General features: G+C 40.2%; 2 protein-coding genes across 2 annotated transcripts; one reads left to right on the top strand and one right to left on the bottom strand.

The window, feature by feature from the left end:
• Positions 1–4,465: 4,465 nt before the first annotated feature.
• On the bottom strand, positions 4,466–5,380 carry mrps21 (mitochondrial ribosomal protein S21). Its single transcript, XM_079570661.1, has 2 exons — positions 5,249–5,380; positions 4,466–4,864 (listed from the first exon to the last, which is right to left on the bottom strand). Exons 1-2 carry the CDS (start codon positions 5,329–5,331, stop codon positions 4,684–4,686), a joined length of 264 nt encoding a protein of 87 aa, XP_079426787.1. The 5' UTR covers positions 5,332–5,380; the 3' UTR covers positions 4,466–4,683.
• Positions 5,381–10,768: 5,388 nt separating this feature from the next.
• crabp2b (cellular retinoic acid binding protein 2, b) lies at positions 10,769–18,951 on the top strand. The gene is made up of 4 exons (XM_079571083.1): positions 10,769–11,077; positions 15,080–15,258; positions 17,427–17,543; positions 18,371–18,951. The coding sequence occupies exons 1-4, from the start codon at positions 10,996–10,998 to the stop codon at positions 18,419–18,421; spliced, it is 429 nt and encodes a 142-aa protein (XP_079427209.1). The 5' UTR covers positions 10,769–10,995; the 3' UTR covers positions 18,422–18,951.
• The last annotated feature ends 587 nt before the right edge of the window (positions 18,952–19,538 follow it).

The raw sequence follows: 19,538 nt of genomic DNA, 5'->3' as shown, positions 1-19,538 counted from the left end.
CAAGGTTCAATTGCAAACAAGAAACTGAAGTGTTTAATGATGTGAGTCAATAGGTTAAAAGTAGCTGAGTGAAAACCAAAATGATTAATGATTTTGAATTTACTCCCTAAGTATCACATCACCACATCTCTCTATGTCCTGTCAATGTCCAGTCAGTAAGTGTGAGATTGGATATTGCGATATTGAATAGTGTCTTGGATATTATGATAAAAATACTGCTGCATAATATCTAATAGAATTCATTAAATGTAATCGTAGACTTCAGCAAATGAGTGAAAACAGGAATATCATGACCAAATCAAGGCTAAAATGAGGGAACTTAGGAGTAAAACTGAATATCTTTAAGTCATCTTCTTTTGTACACGGTCATGTGTGTAAATCTCAGTTTTGTGGCTTCTTGGCATACGGAAACTGCATCAGCTAACACTAAAACGACAATTTGGTGAGACACTGTGCAGCCCTCGCTTATTATACCTCCCAAACTCACGTTCTAGTCGAAGCTTTGCCTACCCACAGCAGATGCAGGAGTGTTGCAACATAGCAGTTTGAATGTATGCACTGAATCAAATTGCACAATCTTTTGGAAACCTCACACGACCCGATGCACGAGCCAATCCAGGCAACTTTTCAACGACACCGAATACGAAAAGAACAGAGGGTGCAAGTTGGGAGAGTGACTAATCTCTGTTGACAGGCGAAACCCCGCCATGTTGTTATTATTACACTGGACACTTTTTTTTGAACATTTGGATCTGCGGCGTTAAACAAAATTGTGGGCGTGTAAGGAATAGGAGGCACGCGAGGACAGGACAGGACAGCAGCTGGACTGGAGATCGTCACCTTGTTTACCCCCCCTGTCAATATTATGAGTTGATTTTAAAAGAAGAGGGGAAAAAAGAGGCATAAGTGCTGCAGAGAAGCTATTACAGGCTTAGTCACTGGTTATTATATAAGATTATACCAGGTCTAAATAAGAAAGAATGGCAATTGTTATAGCAGGCTGGCAAGTTAAAACAAAAATCTTAGCCTCTCTTGCAGACCAGGAGCTAAAAATAACTAAATAACTACATGACGGTGACAATAATGATAAACCTTTATTTATAGAGCACTTTTTTAAAGCAACGTTTACAAAGTGCTGACCGGTTGCAAACAAAGTCAGAGCAAAACGTGACAGGGTAAGGATGAGATCACAGACGTAGAAACTAAATACATATAAATATAAAAGGCCTGTGTATAAAAGTGAGTTTTAAGAAGGGATTTACAAGAAGATGCTGACCTGGCACCATAATTATTACTATGATGAAAATACAAATATACACAGAAGTGGTTTTCAACTCAGAATAGCCAGGGTAAAAGATGAGTTCTTACCTTTTAGTGGGGAATAGGACACAAAAATTAACCTCGAACCATTGAAGAAGGCGCGTGAACCATGAGGAATCCGAAGATAACTGATTTATAGAGCTATGCCTGCACGAGAGACGGGTCTTTCCGGGATCGCTCCTATTCTCGTTTGCCTTGACAAGTGTCCAACTCGCGCAAAAGTAACGCACGGAAAAGCAAAACGAGACGACACGTGCGGGAGGATGCGCGGCTGTGGATGGCTGGGACCGCGCGACAGTGTTGCTGATTTGCTGAGCGCGCGGCCCAATGGAAAACATCCTGCGCGGAGATTGGTCCGACCTGTCCATCCGCGCCGTGGTCGGGGCGCACGTGCGAGTGGTGTGGCTCGTTTTGTCGTTTTATGCATGTGATATTATTATAGGTTTACATAAAGCAGGTAAGGTAAGCGAGGCAGAGGCAATACAGAAAGTCCTCAGTTAAACTCGGGACGCACTGTTTTCAGGTGCAAAAGGGGTCAAATGATTAGATATGTAGATGGTAAAACAAAAGGCACACATCAACAAAGCGGTTGTTGGATCAAAAAAAGCGATTTTGCTGTAGTATATTGATTACTACACGAGAGGTGAGCAAAGTACATCCAATAACATTATAAAGATGTAAAACAAAGCTGTAGGGTCACTATAGGGTCATGCAAGGGTAAGTTCAACAATAGCTATTCTGTATTGGCATTGGCTACATAGAAATGTTTTTGTCCAATGAGAATAATCAGCACCCAAATTCTATCATTTCTAATTTCTTTCTAATCTGTCATGAATTGGGAAAAATAAGAACTGCAAACTTGCCGCCATGCTGCAAAATGTGCTTACACACGCCTGGTTCTGGTTATGGGGAGTGGCATCATAGTCCTATTAGTAACTGTAGCCTGAGCTTACCACACACTTATATAATGAGATTGTTGCATGTTTCTCGAGTCTTCTGCATTGGAGATGTGTCATTGGAAAGTCCATGTGCTGTCTAGTAGTAATGTGGCGCACACGGCATGTTTAGACAGGATAATAACAGGGATGGAAAATTATGTGTAAGCCAAAGATTTAGGACAAATAAACCGGAATCTAAATATAGGCAACACTGTCTGTGAGATTTTGAGGTAGTAATTAACAGCCACTGACACTACACAGAAAACACTGCCACAAAAGAGTTAATACATCCTTCAAGTGATTTTACTGAGACTTACATAATGTCAGTGGGAGCTTGTTAAATAGTTTCTAGAGTCTGGATGTCATTGGAAAGGAACTGTGAAGCTTTTTTGTTGCATTGAAAATGTTATACTGTAAATATAAGATTTTATCAGAGTGCAGGGGACAATGGCAAGCAGTGTTATTTTATCAACTAAATTTAGTCTTAATTTTAGTCAAAGTGATATTTTTGACAACTGAAATTGGACTAAAACTAAATTAAAAGTTTTTCATGAGACTAAAACTATAATGTCCAGATATTTTAGTCGACTAACATGAGACCAAATAAAAATGAATAGGAGAGACGAAAATCATCCAAACTTCTATTAACAGTCTGAAAGAGCCTCATATCAGGGCTGAACGATATGGACAAAATTTCATATCTCGATATTCATGCCAGATATCTCCATATCAATACGATACGATATAACTATGGGTGAAAACCAAGCATTTTTCAGAAAAATAAAAACATACTAATAAACAGTGCAGTTTTATTTATGAAAATCTACATCGTTTATGTCTTGTTTTTTTATTTTTTATTTTTATTTGAATGCTTTGAATGTTCATATCTCACGATATATCTTTCAGCTCTACCTCATGTCATGTAAATTCACTGCCAAAGGATCAGCTCTGAGCTTTGTTCATGTGGGAGCAGCTCCATGAAGCAGAGGAACAAGATTAAACATGATTATAATGAATATCATAAATGCAAAGACGACTAAATTTGTCTTAAATAAAGTCGACTAAGTTGACTTGCAATTTTAATCGACTAAAACTATAAAGTAAGATATTTTTTTGACTAAATCTCGGCTAACATTGAGTAACATTTTCGTCAAAAGACTAAAACTAAATTAAGTTTATGTTTAACACTGATGGCAAGTTAGTAAATATTAGTACCTAAATGTAATATATTGTGTCTCTAGGTCTGGCTTTGCCCTGTAGATATCAAATAATAGCATGTATTCAAGCTCTAAATGTAGGTCACTGCCTCTTCAGGATACCAACATGACCCCACTTGATCACCTTAGACACCCTGCTGTAAATGTTTAACTTTGGAGTGGAGCGCGCACATTAAAAGCAACCTGTGGAGAAAGCTGTTTACATTAGCACTGTACTTTTACATCTAACGCCGAGAGCTGTTGAACCTGAATTAATAAGTGGAAAACTGTTGCTGAGACAAGTTCTAAACTTGCCGAGGCACCAGCAAGTGTGCAGTATAAAGCTCAGAAAGCTATGCCTCAGTCAAGCTGTGCCACTGCAGCGGCGGGTGCCAGTTCAATGGGAGTAACGTCAGACTCGCTTTTTCATTTGGATTTATCACGACATGATCCGTTACTGTCACAAGCACAAGTATTTCATTGATATTTCATACATTTTATCGTTATGAGTGACTTCATTTTGAGATTACTGCATCAGATGCCGCTGTTTAGTACCACATACTGCATCATGACAGAGTGTGGGCAGTATCAGAGCCAAGGACACTCCTCCAAATAGAAGATTACACTATTTGGTTTCAGATAACGACACAACAATCTATTGTCCTATAATGTTATACAGGGTTAATAGAGCTAATCAAAATTCCATATTATTAAACATTTTCACCTACGTTTCTCTTAAGTCTCCTCTCTGCATAACAGCCTGAAAACAAATGTGAAGGCTCATAAAAGATGATTTATGCACGCGTTTCTTTGGTTTTCTCAGGTCTTCTTATTGGCTGACAACAAAGAAAATGACAACTAAACAGTGTGTAGACTGGACTTGGTTAAGGTTGAGAGGTTTTCTGATTTCAACTGCCTGTGAATTACTTCAATAAACATAAGAACAAGTGTCTAAGAAGAGATAGGGCCTGAATTTATATAATGAATAATAATAAAGTAGTTACAGTTTTGCATAATTGACACATATTTATTCAAACATTGAATCCCTCAAACCAAAGGAATACTACCACATTCATAAGCATCACTGTTGTGAGACAATGCTGCCCCTCAACACACAATGTTAATGTATTAGAACACATTTTCTCAGTTCAGGTCGGCGCTGCTGTAATGTGTGACTTCCTGGTAGATGTGTATCCAATCCATGCAGATCATAGTCCTTCATTATACGATTAACAGCCAAGCCATGGGTCGTCTCTGTTTGTCCTGGAGATGAAGGCAAGTTTTCGGGCCATTTCTGAGTTGTAGATTCTTCGGCAGTTCTCATAGTTCTTCCTTATCCGTTCCCGACAGGGCTTCTCATAGTAACGCTTCCTTCTTACGGTGTCAATAATCCCATCTTGAGTCAGGGCCCTGAGGAAATCAAAGAAAATATTCTGTTGTTAAATGCAGCCATTTGATAAATCATTCACTTTCAGTTTTGCTGCATTTCTTCATTGCTGATATATAAATCAATGAACACATTATTTTTAAGAGGCTTTTTTTAATGTATCCCTAACAATGCTTCTTATTTTCATGCAGTGAAGCACTTGGGTAGAAGGTAAGATGAGAATTCATAAAACAGCAAGGCCATAAATATTGTAAGAAATAAAAAAAGAAATAAACGAAGTGCGCATGCGTAGTGTGATGACATTGCGAGGAGGGCAACAGACAGGGCCGTTTGTGACCGTTAAACTCACCACCTGTTCAATAAACCGATGAAATAACAACATTTGTACAAATACCAAAAGCTCAAACCTGTTCAGATTCTTGTATGCAGCGTCTACGTTTCCCTCTTGCACCATCACTGTCCGAGCGATGAAGCGGAGATGTCTCGCCATGGTGGACTCGGTGCTCACGGTGAAAACGGTCGGCTGGAAACAACAAAAAATGAATAGTTCCGGTATTATTCCGAAAAAAACAAAACCTCCTCCGCTTTGCCTGATTTATTTTTCTCTCCATAAAAAAAAATATAGTTTTTTTTTATCATTCAAGAACTTAGTATCTTGCAGGTGAAGGTTTTTCGCTTTCGGCATAACACCATACCGCCTGAGTAATGTTATTATACAACATATACGCTAGATGTCGCTTTTATTCTAATTATTCTTGAGATATTGACAGATTCTTGCGCCATATTTTGTGTTAGAAATGCTAATTATCTCGCCAACGCCTAGTAAATAGTGACGCCTTTAGAGGCCTCTTATTTTTTCCCTGACACAAAGATGGATTTGAAAAGGTAAATACATTTCAAACATTATCTCCGTTTACTTACTCAAAAACTTATTTAGAGGTGAGATTAAAAAGTCATAAGCAATTAACTTTTTAATACACCTTTATCAAAGTTGTTTTTCTTTTCTTTTTTGTAGTCAGGCTACATTACAATCATATGTCATTGGTTCTCAAACTGGTTGTATAAAGAGTCACCTGCCTCACCTGCAAAATTAAACTTTTTCACTTTGATTAGAGACGATTTGATTTTTTTGTAATGCTTATATGTTAGGTGTTTGTCTTTAAAGTTTAAACATAGTCTAATTAAGATGAATAGATTTGGACAATGTTTAGTCCTAAATTTATTTTGATCTTGGCCTGATCATACTTGGCAGGTTTGGTACTAAAACGTTTGAGAACCACTGCTATACATTGATCTGACAAGGTTTTCATTGCCCATGGCTCAAAGCACGTTGGTTTAACAGGTGCATCGGTATCCAGTGGCTTTCTTTCATCTAACCTATTGTGTCCTTTTATTGTGATCTTCGTGCTGCTGGAAGGAACATACCTATCCGAGGTCAAACCGCGGTGAATCCCTGCTTCAATCACACCACTAATTTGCATTTAAATGTGCCTTTTATTTGTTTTTCTTTGTATAAAACATAGCCAGAGTTGCTCATTCCCATGTTACTGTAACCTTATAGCTTACAGTATCTTGTGTATGCTGCCACAGGGAGGAATGCAGATAACATCACGGCTCCTTTTGTATGGTGAATCGGCTGCATCGTGTTTCGAGGGCCATCTCCTATGATCCCAGTCTGTTGATGTCTTGTTGGCACAGTTTACTACAGGAAAACACTGTGTACAAGGTAAGAAGCAGAGAGAGTCACTGCAAGTGCTGATACACCATTGGTTACTTCATTTGTTAGTCAAAAGCAGGGGAAAAAACACACTTGATAGATAGAGCGCTCTCAGAATTATTGTACAGTGAGCATCAATCTTTATCATCATGTTGGCACAGTAGGTCCCAAGTTCGGTTTTCTGTGTGGAGTTTGCATGCTGTGCTTGTGTCTCCATCCTGTTTCCCTTACTTCAATGTTTCTCAGACTTTCTGCTCCAGTTCCTCCACAAAAAATATTTGACCTTACAGGTACCACAAGGCTCTGTTTAAGATCAAATAATGACTAAAATAGACCTAAAATACCAATATAAATTGTTGAAGAGTGAATTTAGGTCTTTAAGATAAGATAAGATAATCCTTTATTGATCTCACAAAGGAGAAATTCACTTGTTACAGTCGGCGTTCAAGAAGATCACTCAGAGTTAATAAAGTGCAGCTGATTGAGTCTGCCACTGAGAGAGCTGCACAGCTCTTCTACAGTCCCGTGCAGTGGGTGGGAGGTGTTGTCCATGATGGAGGTGAGCTTGGCTAACACCCTCCTGTCACTCACCTCCTCCACAGAGTCCAGGGGGCAGCCCAGGACGGAGCTGGCCCTCCTGACCAGCTTGTTCATTCTGTTCTGGCTTTTATGACACTCCAGGATCAGTTGTTTTTATGGGTACATACCAGAAACTGGCCAGAACCCCCCCAAAATTCTGGAGTGTCATGGATGCCACTGTGAGGGAAGGCAAAGGTGCTATGCTGCACCCTTAAAGCCACTGAGTCACGGCAAGGTCAAATATATACAAATATTAAGATTTTTGACTTCACTTCAAAAGTTGCATAGTGCGCCTTTAACAATGACCACCTGAAGAGGCCCAAGTATCTTCAATGTGTGCCACTTAATGCTCAATCTGAGGCCTGAATTTAAATGGAACTTTCTTAGTTGAAATTGTTGATAAAAATAAATATATGAATAAGACAGAGGCCGATAATACACAATATGTCTGTCCATACTTTTAACTTCTTATATAAAAGCCGGTCTAGTGAACAGCTGGAGGCTTTGTCAGTGTCAAACCCTGCGCGGACCACATCTGTCCACTTCATATGAGCCTATTACATGTCACTGATACAACACCTGAAGCATTAGTCCAGGATCTGTTCAGCGTCAGAGCGAATGCCTCCGGCTGCCAGTCTTATCGGAGTCCGTCATTATCTGCCCCGACCTCTGCCCCCTCCAACACTTTAGCAGATCTGATTTCGCAAACCAAACATCTGATAAAGCTTATAATAGTCAACGAAGATCTTTGCTTTTTTTTATTTGGCACGGACGTTCGTTGTGGCCCAAATTCATTCAAAAGCTTCCCATTAGGGTTAATTCTAACAGGGATGAGTTTATCAGCAACAGACAGCCTAGTTCAAGGTCGATAAAAATACAGATAAAATCAATCCATAAAACATCAACATAAGAATTAAGTCAGAAGCAAAGCAAGAGTGCAGATAAAATACTTTCAGTTTTCATATACACAGGCAAAAAGAACTGCCTGGATTTGAACATTGTCAGATTTGAGGCCTGTCTCACATCCTCATGTAGACTGTTCCAGATTATAGCTGCATGAAACTGAAACGCAACCTCACCGTGTTTAATCCTGACTCTGAAGGACAACGCAGCAGGAACGTTTTGAACCTATTTATTTTAGGAATATTTTGCAGGTGGAGCAGGAGGAACCAGGCACGTAGGTTGGTGGACAAGAGGGTAGGCAAACAAAAGGCAAAATGGCTTCTGGCACCTGAGCACAGAATAAACAGGTTACAAAAAAATGTTGCTTGACAATGACAGAGCCCAGCATTAATAACTGTGTTAGATAAAACAACAAACTGGTGAGGAACAGATGAAGAACCAGGTTTCATATACTGCAGGTTGATGAGATCTGGATGAGAATGAGGTGTGCCAAGAAGGCCACGCCCAGATAGGAGGATAAACAAACACACACAGAAGGGAGGGGGAGAGACAAGATATCAATCCTGACACATATGGCTCTAACATGTCAGAGATGCTTCAGGCCAAGGTAGTTTTATTGCTGGATTGCTTCACAAGTCTATTATCAAACAATAAAAAAGTTTCTCCCAGGTGCTCTTCACATACATTTGTTAAGTGTGACAAACTGTTGAGCGTTATCTAAATCTCCTGCTGAAATAACAACAGATAAAAGGCCAAAAACTGTTTTACACCTAATTCGAACAATACAGCTCACCATTTCTTCAGGACCTCTGTAGTGACAGATCTAAAAAATAATGGTTGTAGTAAGTTGCTAGTATGATAATTGGTAACTGGTGCCAATTTAGTGCCACTACAGTGAAAGCTGTGGAAGGTATTGAAGATTATCCATAAATTGTCATATTTGAAATGTATAAACACATTTGTTGATAAAAAAAATCAATATATCAACCAACTTGCATCTAGTCTCTTTAAAGGGGCTAGATGCAAGCTAGTCATTTTATACTCACTACTGCCACCTCTGGTCTTATGCGTAGTGCAGCTTCTATATTAAAGAGGGGGTATTATGCTTTTTTCAATCACATAGCACCAGTCTATAGCACACTACAATGATGACGAAACCTTCTGTTGGTCTGTAAATGCAGTAAATTAGAATAACTGCCTTGTATAAAATTGCTCTCTCAAAATGGCTGTAGCAAATGTCTTGAAATAGGCCTCTGTCTCTTTAAGAACCTCTGACCCTTTCCGACACGCCCCCTCCACACACTGTCTGTGGCATCAGTGGGGAGGGGGTTCTGCTGAGGAGCAGTGGTTGGTTACTCGGCTGGTGACAAAAGCTCGGAGGCGTCTCCAGGAGGTGGGGGCGTTCCTAGGAGGACTCAGGCAAACCTATCCCTAAGATGGCTGCTATCAGAGTTTTTACAGATTACTCAAAAATACGTGAATGTGCCAAGGCAACACTTCAGGCATGTCTTTAATGAGGGAATGACATAATGACATGATGTAAAGCTTGATGAAGTCGATTTTGCATAATACCCCCCTTTAAGCTTGTGCATGATGGCACTTTGGACTCGAATTAACACCTTTTTGAGTGACAGTGCAGGATTTTAGAGGCAGTTGTGGTGAACAGGTCTGAGCTCATTCTACACATTAGGACATGGCTGGAACATGTACGGGGAGGAAAATACTTAGTTTTAACATTTTTTAACTCCGTATAGTCCCTTTAAAATAAGCCTTCATTGTGTTTGGAAAAAAATATTTGATGATTAATGCCAGAAAAGCGTCACTAAAGAAAATGTAGTGTGAATGTAATATTTCTGTGGGATCAGATGTTTAAAAAGCACATCGTTGGCTCTACAGCAGGTTAAAATCAGCTAAATCCCATCACAGTGATCAGGTCTAAAGCTCCGTTGGACCCGGAAGTAGAGTGACGACATCATCACTTATCAAACGTATTGGGGATCAAACCGTTTTTGTTCAGAAATGTCAGAGATGTACTTTGGTGCTAAACCATGAAAACACTTTTACACAAGCAGCTGTTTTAAATTCTATTCTTTGAGTGACAGGAAGCCAGTGCAGAGACTGGAGCACTGGACTAATATGGTCGTATTTCCTGGTTCTTGTCAGGACGTGATTAGAGGTGCAAAGGTTTTCTGGACAAATGTCTGCTTTTACAATATACTTACCGATGGACAAAACAGATTTCATGACACTACTAGAAAAAAGCTAAGTATAGGACCTTTAAGCCTGAATAAAATGAACACACAGAAGGTACAATTGTTATAAAAAATTCCAATTGGAAACATTCAGTATAATTAGATTTAGCCTTCTGTGTTTCAGCCTAATTGTTTCCCACATGGAATGAATTAAGAAACTGTGGCAATATTGCAAAACTAACAAAGATACAATCCAGCCACTAGTCCCAAGCCTGGATAAATGCCATTTGGAGAGGCAGCTGGTATACTAGGCTTTGTCCAATGCACACTGGGGACAGATGACTTGCCGATGATTTGCAGTGACAACCCCAGACGGGAAAGCCAAAAGGAAAGACGAAGATTTACAGCTATAAAAACAGAAATTAATTATCACTCTGTCTTCACCATCAAACCACTTACTGGAAAATGCATTTTTTCAGCTGGTATCCAAATCTTTCACCACTGCGCGGAGACGGAGGCAGAGGCGGCCCGTCGACAGGGGGAAAGTCCCACCCTGCCTCCCCACTCGCCACCCCCCCCCCCCCCCCCCCCCCCCCCCTCTCCCCTGTGCATCACACCGAAGCAAGCCAATGAATGGAGGCATAGATGCAGGGAGAAAACTTTAGGAACCGGTCTACAGAGGAGGCAGCAGACCAGGAACCAAGCAAGACCAAACACATCAACAACAATCAGATACACACGAGCCACGTTCTACTGCACAGAAATGGAGAAGAAGAGTGCAGACTTTTCAGGCAAATGGAAAATGAAGTCATCGGAGAACTTTGAGGAACTTTTAAAAGCACTCGGTGAGTAGACAATTCAGAAAAATGCATTTAGATTTCTATTATGTAACATTTGTTAAGCTGTAATATTGCTGGCATTCATAGAAACACACCTAGTTTGTCAAAGTAACTCAATTTATTTTTATTTCTGTATATCATCTGTTTACTGTATTGTTAAGGCATACAGTACCTATAGATTGATAGATATTTTGAGTAAACCTTATTCTTTTTTACTTTTAGCATTTTGCAAATAGGACTGTTTTATGGGAAGGAATATATAATGTTTCTTTGCATGTCTGAACAGCGGATATCAATGTCAATGCCAAAAGGGATTACGATAATGTGCTAAGATCTGTGCATATGAGAGAGGATGAAATTATTAACGTGCAAAGCCTCTAATTTGCCCTGATGGTTTCTTGGCACGGAGAACAATAAGCTAGTTTTACTTAGACACAGTGCAACCTGTTCACCTTGCTCTACGTCACCTCGACTGAATGGCATAATTTAATACAGCTAAGATAAAAGCCAACATGATAGTCCATTGTAGGTTAGCTCCGGTAAGTCGAGAGCTTGAGCTTACAAGTTAACCCTCTGTAAAGGAAACTATGTGATACAGGAGCAAAGAAAATATGAAATTAATAGTGTATTCTTTGCAGAGAGTGAACAAAACTTACACTAAGGGCAAAGTTGGATTTTACTTGACTTCGAAGGGCTTGTTTTTTCCCACAATCATACAAAAATGTGCTCAAGTTTGCCTGCTAGAACCCTTTCAAAGTCTTTTTGACCCGATACCCATTGCCATCCAACACTCCAATGTAACTTTTTAAGCCTCTGTTTGCAATTAGCTGCATGTCTGACTCTGCGAGGCCGCCGTGCATTACAAGCTGTCGCTGTGTGCGCAGTTCTGAGTTGCAAAGATGTAGAAATTTGAACTCGGGCGTTGAAAAGAAATGTATGGCTTGTGTAATGAGCTGTCAGTCACTCTGTCAGTGGTATTAAGTGCCACTAATCCAACTGGTCCAAAGGTCAGCTCTTGAGGTCTAGTGTGGTCCCTCGTTTCCCTCCAAGTCCTGTAACCGCCCACACACTCACAGGTCCTGACTTAGAATCTATACAGTGAGTTCAGGAAGCATCTACATCCCTCTAGTTATTCCTATGAATGAATGGATTGGCAACTTTTATAAATGTTCCAAAACTGCATGAGTCCGCAACCTTTAACCTTTAAATAGTCTATTTCTGATTAGTCATTGTGAGGTATGGTGTCAGTACCAGACTATTACATAATATATCGTAAGGACTTAAAGATTTCAAAGCCACTGAATATGTGATCGAAATCTCAGATATTTCAGAGACCCGGGGAGGTCAGCGTAGGGGCAAGCCAGTGGCATCCATTAAAAATCTGAAGACAAACAGGCCGTGGAGGAATGAAGATTGGACTCATCTGAAGCAGGGTCCTCATGCGGTTGTAATTATAGCCAGTGTAAACGGAACTAAGCCTGGACATGGGCCCCTCAGTCCGCCTGGCTTCCCTCCACCGCCCCGGGCCTCCCGCAACCAACCACTACTGCAGGCCGCTTAAAACAGGGCCGTGTGCCTACTTTACCGCATAAACCCCATGAATGGGATTTGAGAGATCATCTGCTTTGTTAGGGGAAGTTGGAGAAAAAAGAGGCAGCAATTACAAATGTATTGTTTCCAGCTAAAGTTGCCATGACAAATAATTGTTTGTTTCACCAATTATTGTTATTGCTGTAATTTTGTACAACTATAGGTTTATTTTTCACATTCTCCATTTAAAGAGCTTGAAATTGCATCTTCAAAACTGCTAAGATATACCTCTATGAGCAACCATTGCAGATTTTAAAATGTAAAATACTGGTGTTATCGTTTTCATAAACATCTGGATTCTGCATTGTATTAAATGTATTAACCAGAACTGACCTTGCACTTGAGATATTGTTAGTTCTATGGGCAATGTTTGCTAGTACTCCAAACATGGCGGATTTTCAATGTAACCTTAGATGTATGACATTTCATGCCGACCTCTTTGTATTTCCATTGAAAGTGTTTTTCAGTCATGAATAGATTCACAAATACCACGTTTTTCTTGACTGGGTCTTAATAATTGCATTCTTTTCCATGTCATTGGTTTAATTGTGGTTTGATTTCCCCAAAATAGCCTGGCCCAGTTTGACTCATTCACTTTCTGGCTTTCAGTGAAGTGGGTCTGCAGGCCCTTCCATTTGAAAGCGATGGCTTTCCTCCTTTACCACTGTGGGTGCCCCTGGCCTGTTGCATGGCTTAAAACAGGGCTTTTTGCCTACTTTACCTCAATCAAAGAAACACCGACCAACAAGGAGAGGTTGGAGAAAGAGGAGGCTCTTGTGCTGCTGCTGCTGCTGCTTTGTGAATTATCAAATGTCCAATCTCTAATGGTCAATAACATGGTCTATGTAAGAGATTTAATCAAGCTTTTAGCCTAATTGGACACATCAGGTTGTGTTTTTTCATTTAAAAGAAGTGCTATCCCAGCAACTTTGGGCCCTAGGTGGACAATAGAGAGTAAAAAAGAAAACATACAGCAAGTGTTTGGTCAGTCCAAGCATGTATGTATCTAACAACTCTCTCTGCCTTCGCCGACATAGGCAACCTATGGTTTCAGAGCCACATGCGCCTCTTTAGCCCTGCTCTTGTGACTGTTTAGTGACGACTTGATGAAGTCCTGGCTTGGACCTGGAGTTCTGGACTAGTCTGGTCTACTTCTTTAGACCTGATTTAGTTTCCATGTATTACTCAGTAAATGCACAAATCAACAATGGTGGCTGCTCTTTACTATTTTCAGGAAGAATCACCTCTCTGGATTCAGAAAGTTCCACAATTTGGGTTTAGAGACACAAAAGCTAACCACTCTGCCAGTGTGTGCCAGTGTCTTTTGTGCCAGTGTCTTTACCCAAAGGAAGGATGGATACACTGTGCAAATGGTGCAAATTTGAATGTTCTATTTATTTGACATGCACATGAATTCATGATTCAGTCTAAATGTTAACGCCTTTACAGACTGCACTTAAACACCAATGAGAAAACTGTTAAATTGTTGAGTTGTAAAGTCACTTGGCTTTAGCAAATATTGGCGAGGCATGAAAAAAACTCACATGGAATAAAAAGATGATGCTGTGAACGAAGGGCCAAAACTGAAACGTCCAAATAAACATCTCCTTGGGGGAAAAGTTACTGCTGAAAAGTGTCTCTGGAAAGTTTTACACTTCATGACTCTCAATCAAAACCACAGCAGACTTTCTCAATTCAAGCGGCTGCTGTTACATTTTTTCCACTCATCGCCATCTGAACGTCTTTAAACAGAGTCCAGTTCCTGTTTGAGTTTGACAGTACCAGGGTCAATGCCAGGTTAGGGGGAAAGTAAGACGTTTGTCAGCAGGTTGCCAGTACAAAGGTAGTAACCATTTACAGTAGTGCATAGTTGTTAATGCAAAATGATGGTTGTCCATGGTCAGTATAGGCTAAAGGTAGCAGCAGTTACAGCATTTGCTTAGGTGTTTTCCAGTACACTTTGTAGTTGGTGAAAGCCACAGAATGATCGTCAGGTCTCTGTCATTCTGTTCCAGGATAGCGCCCCCTCATTTCCACTCTACTTAGGGTATACAATGGAGTCACGTCTGACTGACCAGGCTTCTTTTCCCCCTCTTCATCCAATGAATACTGGACTAATGTAGGATCCTGCGTGACGTTTGACAAGCTTGAAAAGTACGATATCAAACCTAACCACTTGGAGCAATTAACTGGTGGTGGTCAGTGATTCAGGTTAAGGTTAAGGTGCCTTTATTGTCAATATACAACTGTACAATGACCTTTGTCCTCTGCATTTGATCCATCCTTCGATACCGTCAGGAGCAGTGCTGATAGAGACACATTAGCCCTCTGAAAAAGGCATAGGATACAGGAGTTAAGGTGCAGTAGAAGCAAGTAGAACAGAGTATAAATCTCTTCTTGCCTTGATCTCTGTTTCAGGCGTGAATGTGTTCCTGCGTAAGATTGCCGTGACCGCGGCCTCCAGTCCTGCTGTGGAAATCTCTCAACAGGACGAGACTCTGTCCATTAAAACCTCCACCAGCGTCCGCACCACCAATGTCTCCTTCACCGTAGGACAGTCCTTCAACGAGGCCACTGTGGACGGACGCCCCTGCACGGTACTGACAGGAGGAAGACCAGATTTAGTTCTGGTTTAGGCCATGTTAGAGCCACACAGTGTAATATTTCAACTCAAAAACAAGCATCTTTTTCATTTGGGGCGTTTTATGCGGGTGAAAAGTCATTAGTGTGTGCAGACTTGTTTCACCTCAGACCTGGACATGACCAGCTTGTCCTCATGGAGAAATTAATATGATTGCAGGTAGCCAAACATGAGGGTTAAATAAATTGAGTCCTCTTCCAAATACTTTATTTTGAATCACTTTATGTAAACTGATCATGATGAACATTGGATACATCAAATATTGTTAGCACGTTTATGTATCAGTGTTTCATGGCAGTTTATTTGCTTTTGTGGCATATGCCATGTTCATGTGGTCTTCGCGCAACTGGGGGAAAACAACCGGGGAACTTGGGCCAAAATAAGCTTCCCAACTTCTGCACCTGTATGCGGGAATCAGCTGATTTGTTCATCAATCTTTTAAAGCACATGCAGGAAAAAAGTAAGTCTCTAACCCATTCCTGTGCTGAGTATGGATTTTTAAAGACATTGCCAGAAAGCTCATTCCAGCCACTGGGGGGCAGCTTAAATTTAAAAAAGGAAAGATTTCCAAAAGTGTCCAGCTGAGGGCACTGACATAATAAGATACGATAATAATATCAGGATATAAACAGCATATTATAGCCATGTGGTAAATGGTCAGTCTTTAACCACCAGCGGTTAAAATAGTTACTTACTGCCATCGAGGAGTGAATGAATAAAGACTATAATGTAGCACTTGTGACACAGGCTGATAAGCGTAAGCCATTGTTATTTATTAGGCCACAGTCCTTCACAATATATGCGGCCCGCGACCCGCCGGAGGGGCTGTATTTCGGCCCACGACCTAAAACGAGTTCTAAACCCCCATTTTCACCACAACTGCTGCTAAAATCCTGCGCTGTGACTCAAAAAGTTGTTAATTCGGGTCCGAAATACCGTCATGCACGAGCTTAATATAAAAACTGCAGTTACACGTAAGACCTGAGGTGGCAGTAGACAGCGAGTATAAAAATGTCAACTAATAATAATAATTGTGAGTGAAAGACATCAAATTTAACTGCTTAGCTCAGTTAAATGCTAATCAGTGATTTATTTGGTGAAATCAAAATCGACAGAAAAGGTACACAACGTAAACCAACTGGGAACAATCACGTCACATTTCAGGATAATGAGCTCAACAGTTCACATGAACACAGCAATCGCCACATATAACCCGGAATGTTCCGCATTGTGGTTTTAGGGACTAGTATCTATTAATACTCACTTTATCATACTCACCAACAGCAGAGGTTATAACCCTAGTGGGGCATAGACGTCTCCTACTGCTCTGAAGTGTTTTGTTGTGTGTAAAGACCTGCATCAGTCTTGCTTTATCCCTGTTTAGTTCTGGTTTACATTGTTAGGTTAAGTGCTTTTTTTGACTGCTTTGTTTAAGCCTGTGTTCTTCCTCATTCTTAGATGAAGTTTATGAAAGATGGTGCTTGAAGAAAGTTTTTTTCTTATGCGTGTAAAACCTTAGAGTCAGTTTTGGGCCGAGTACTGAGCAGTCGAACAATGTAGCCACAAACAGATGGAAGTCATTTAGCTGGTGATAATGCAGAGGTCTGGTCTTCATTCTTGATACCTCATATTTGTAGACTGGGTTTTAGTGCGTAAAAGTTATGGCTATGTGTAGCAAAAAAGGGGTTCAGGAAGACGGTTTTCATGTGGTTTCAGAAAAAAATAAGAAAATGTTTTTGGGGAATTGTGTTTGTATGCAGAGTTAAAACGATAAACTCATCCCTGTGAAGAATCAGGATGTTAGTAGAACTTCAGACGACCTTGTGTACCACCGGAGGAAGCCCAACTTTCCCACATGTATAAAATATACAGCTATTCACTGTTTGCAAATCCTTAAACGTTACAAACCATGTTGCTCTAACCTCCAGTTCACTTTTTGCCCCCCGAACACAATAGTACACGCAGCCCCCTTCAGACAATAGGTCCCCAGTGGAGCAGGCTCTGGGTCCACTTGTTTTATGAGCTCAGTGATGGACACAGCTCCTGACAATGAACTGTAGGAATGCTATGACCCTGGGTTGGCTGCGCGTCCGTCTGACATGTTTCTGTAATGGATTCCTGCAGAGTTTTCCGAAGTGGGAAACGGATCAGAAAATCAGCTGTGAGCAGACTCTGCAGAAAGGCGACGGGCCCAAGACCTCGTGGACCAGAGAGCTGACCAACGACGGGGAGCTTATCCTGGTAAGAAGATGAATCGAAAGTTCACGTTTGGGTGGAGGTGCAAGGTGGAGCAGCCAAACGATAGGACAAAAGGGATTTTTTGGTGAAATCTATCAATCTTTATGTCAGACTCAAAGAAGGTCCATAATGACAAAACTACTCCTATATTATTTTAAATAAAACTATCATTTAACATTTTTTTGGTTTCATCATATCCATCTGACAAATCCATTACACAATAACAGTTAGGTAAAAACAATTAAATTTGTCTTAATTAGGGATGGGGATACCGGGAATCGGGCCGATACCACATGCTTGTGCTCATACTCATTCATCAGGTCCCGATACCAGAAACCGATTCCACTTGACGTGCAATAAAAATAAAAAGTAATGTTGAATGAAAAAAAAGAAAAGAAAATGGCATCTGTTCAATTCTGATATAACTTCTCGTGAAAGTGTAGTCTACTTTACTCAAGGAAATGCAAATGAGTAAATTAACTAATTACAAACCAATCTGCTGTGAAAAAGTCTGTCTATAAACCGTCTATTCACTTCAAAAAGTATGTTGAAGAACATGCCTTGTACTCTTATCGGTAAGAAAGTACTCGTATCGGTTTTAGAAAAAGTGGTATCGGCGCATGGTCTTAATAAATATAAGTCATTCATTTGTAATAAAGGCACATTCAGTTCAGTTTTCAAAGAGATCAGGTAGAAGAAAAAAGCATAGGATATCTACAAAGTAATCAAAGTGCATGTACTACACTATAGCTGCCCACCTCTGTGTTCTGGACCAGTGCATTTCCTGTTCAAAGGTTCAAAAGTTGAGGTTTTGTTGCTGTTTCTTTCAGACGATGACTGCGGGGGACGTGGTCTGCACCAGAGTTTATGAGCGCGAATGAAGGAAATTACAAAGTGCCTCTACAATTCTCCAGTGCCCCGTGCGCCGTGGATCACATTTTTACTTGTTTTTCCTTTTCATTCCCCCGTCGGCCAATCCTGTGTTTGAGTCAAAGATCAGGTCAGCAAATGAATCTCAGACATAGGCTATATATATAAAAAAAGATGTTGAAATGTACGCGCAGAGACCAATGCACTATCATGAGCAGGTTTTGAAGACGGTAGTTTTCACGTGTCATTCTTAGAGGTTGTAACATTAGCACGCACCTGTTCCTGCACTGTCTGAAGCACGGTTTGCTCAAGTTAAACAAAAGTATGGGCTTTTTTATTTTTTATTTTTTTACAAAGTCTCATCAGAAAGAACTGACATGGAAGTACGGCAAGTGAGCTGATGTGTATGAGCCCCTCTGAAACAACCTAAAATCTACAAGCTAGCGTTAGCATCTGTCATTTAGTCAGACTTTACTGCTGAAACCAAAGAAACAGGACACGCCATGTGTGGTTTCACAGTTCAGATAAAATGTGTGGCTTATTCCTTATTGGATTTTCTTTTTCTGGAGTTGTCAAACGACTTAAAAAGTTATTCGCTAGCAGCTAAGTGCGCTAGCTGTTGTATGCAGTGTGTTGCCGTGGTAACTGACCTTCAAGGGATGTCGATGAAAATTATCATTGAAAGAAATGAATTATAAACAAGAATTAGGTCAGGTCAAAAAATTCTTCCACATACGATACATTATAACAGCATTTCAATACTCTCCTTTAAGTGATATGTGATTTATTTAAAAAATATATATATATAAATGAATGTCCACTCTCTCTCATCTTCTGGTCATTTTGTCCACACCACTGCCTCTCACTTCCTAATTTCCTGCCTGCCTACTATTATATGCATTAGGATAACCTATACATAAGGGCAAGATGCCAAAGACTATGCATGGATGAAACAGACTGGTCAAGATAATTATGTGAAACCTCCCCCAGATCTTATTTGAAACTTTGCACTGACTATAGACAATGGCACTTTTGTCTTGGTTCATTTGAATTACTTGTTACACTAATATAAATGTCATTACATTCCTTTTATATAGTTGTTAATAAACAGTTTTTGTAATAATATAG

Source organism: Gobius niger (assembly GCF_951799975.1).
Source record: "Gobius niger genome assembly, chromosome: 14".
Classification (NCBI taxonomy): domain Eukaryota; kingdom Metazoa; phylum Chordata; class Actinopteri; order Gobiiformes; family Gobiidae; genus Gobius; species Gobius niger.
Note: the sequence above shows the minus strand (reverse complement) of the source record. Positions and strands in the feature narration are given on the sequence as shown.

Bases quoted from the DNA above. Each gene is read 5' to 3' on its own strand.
- mrps21 (XM_079570661.1), bottom strand. From the start codon at position 5,331: ATGGCGAGACATCTCCGCTTCATCGCTCGGACAGTGATGGTGCAAGAG. The intron at 4,865-5,248 runs GTTTGAGCTTTT...TGATTTCCTCAG, and splicing joins GCATACAAGAATCTGAACAG to GGCCCTGACTCAAGATGGGA.
- crabp2b (XM_079571083.1), top strand. From the start codon at position 10,996: ATGGAGAAGAAGAGTGCAGACTTTTCAGGCAAATGGAAAATGAAGTCA. The intron at 15,259-17,426 runs GTACTGACAGGA...GGATTCCTGCAG, and splicing joins TGGACGGACGCCCCTGCACG to AGTTTTCCGAAGTGGGAAAC. The intron at 17,544-18,370 runs GTAAGAAGATGA...TGTTTCTTTCAG, and splicing joins ACGACGGGGAGCTTATCCTG to ACGATGACTGCGGGGGACGT.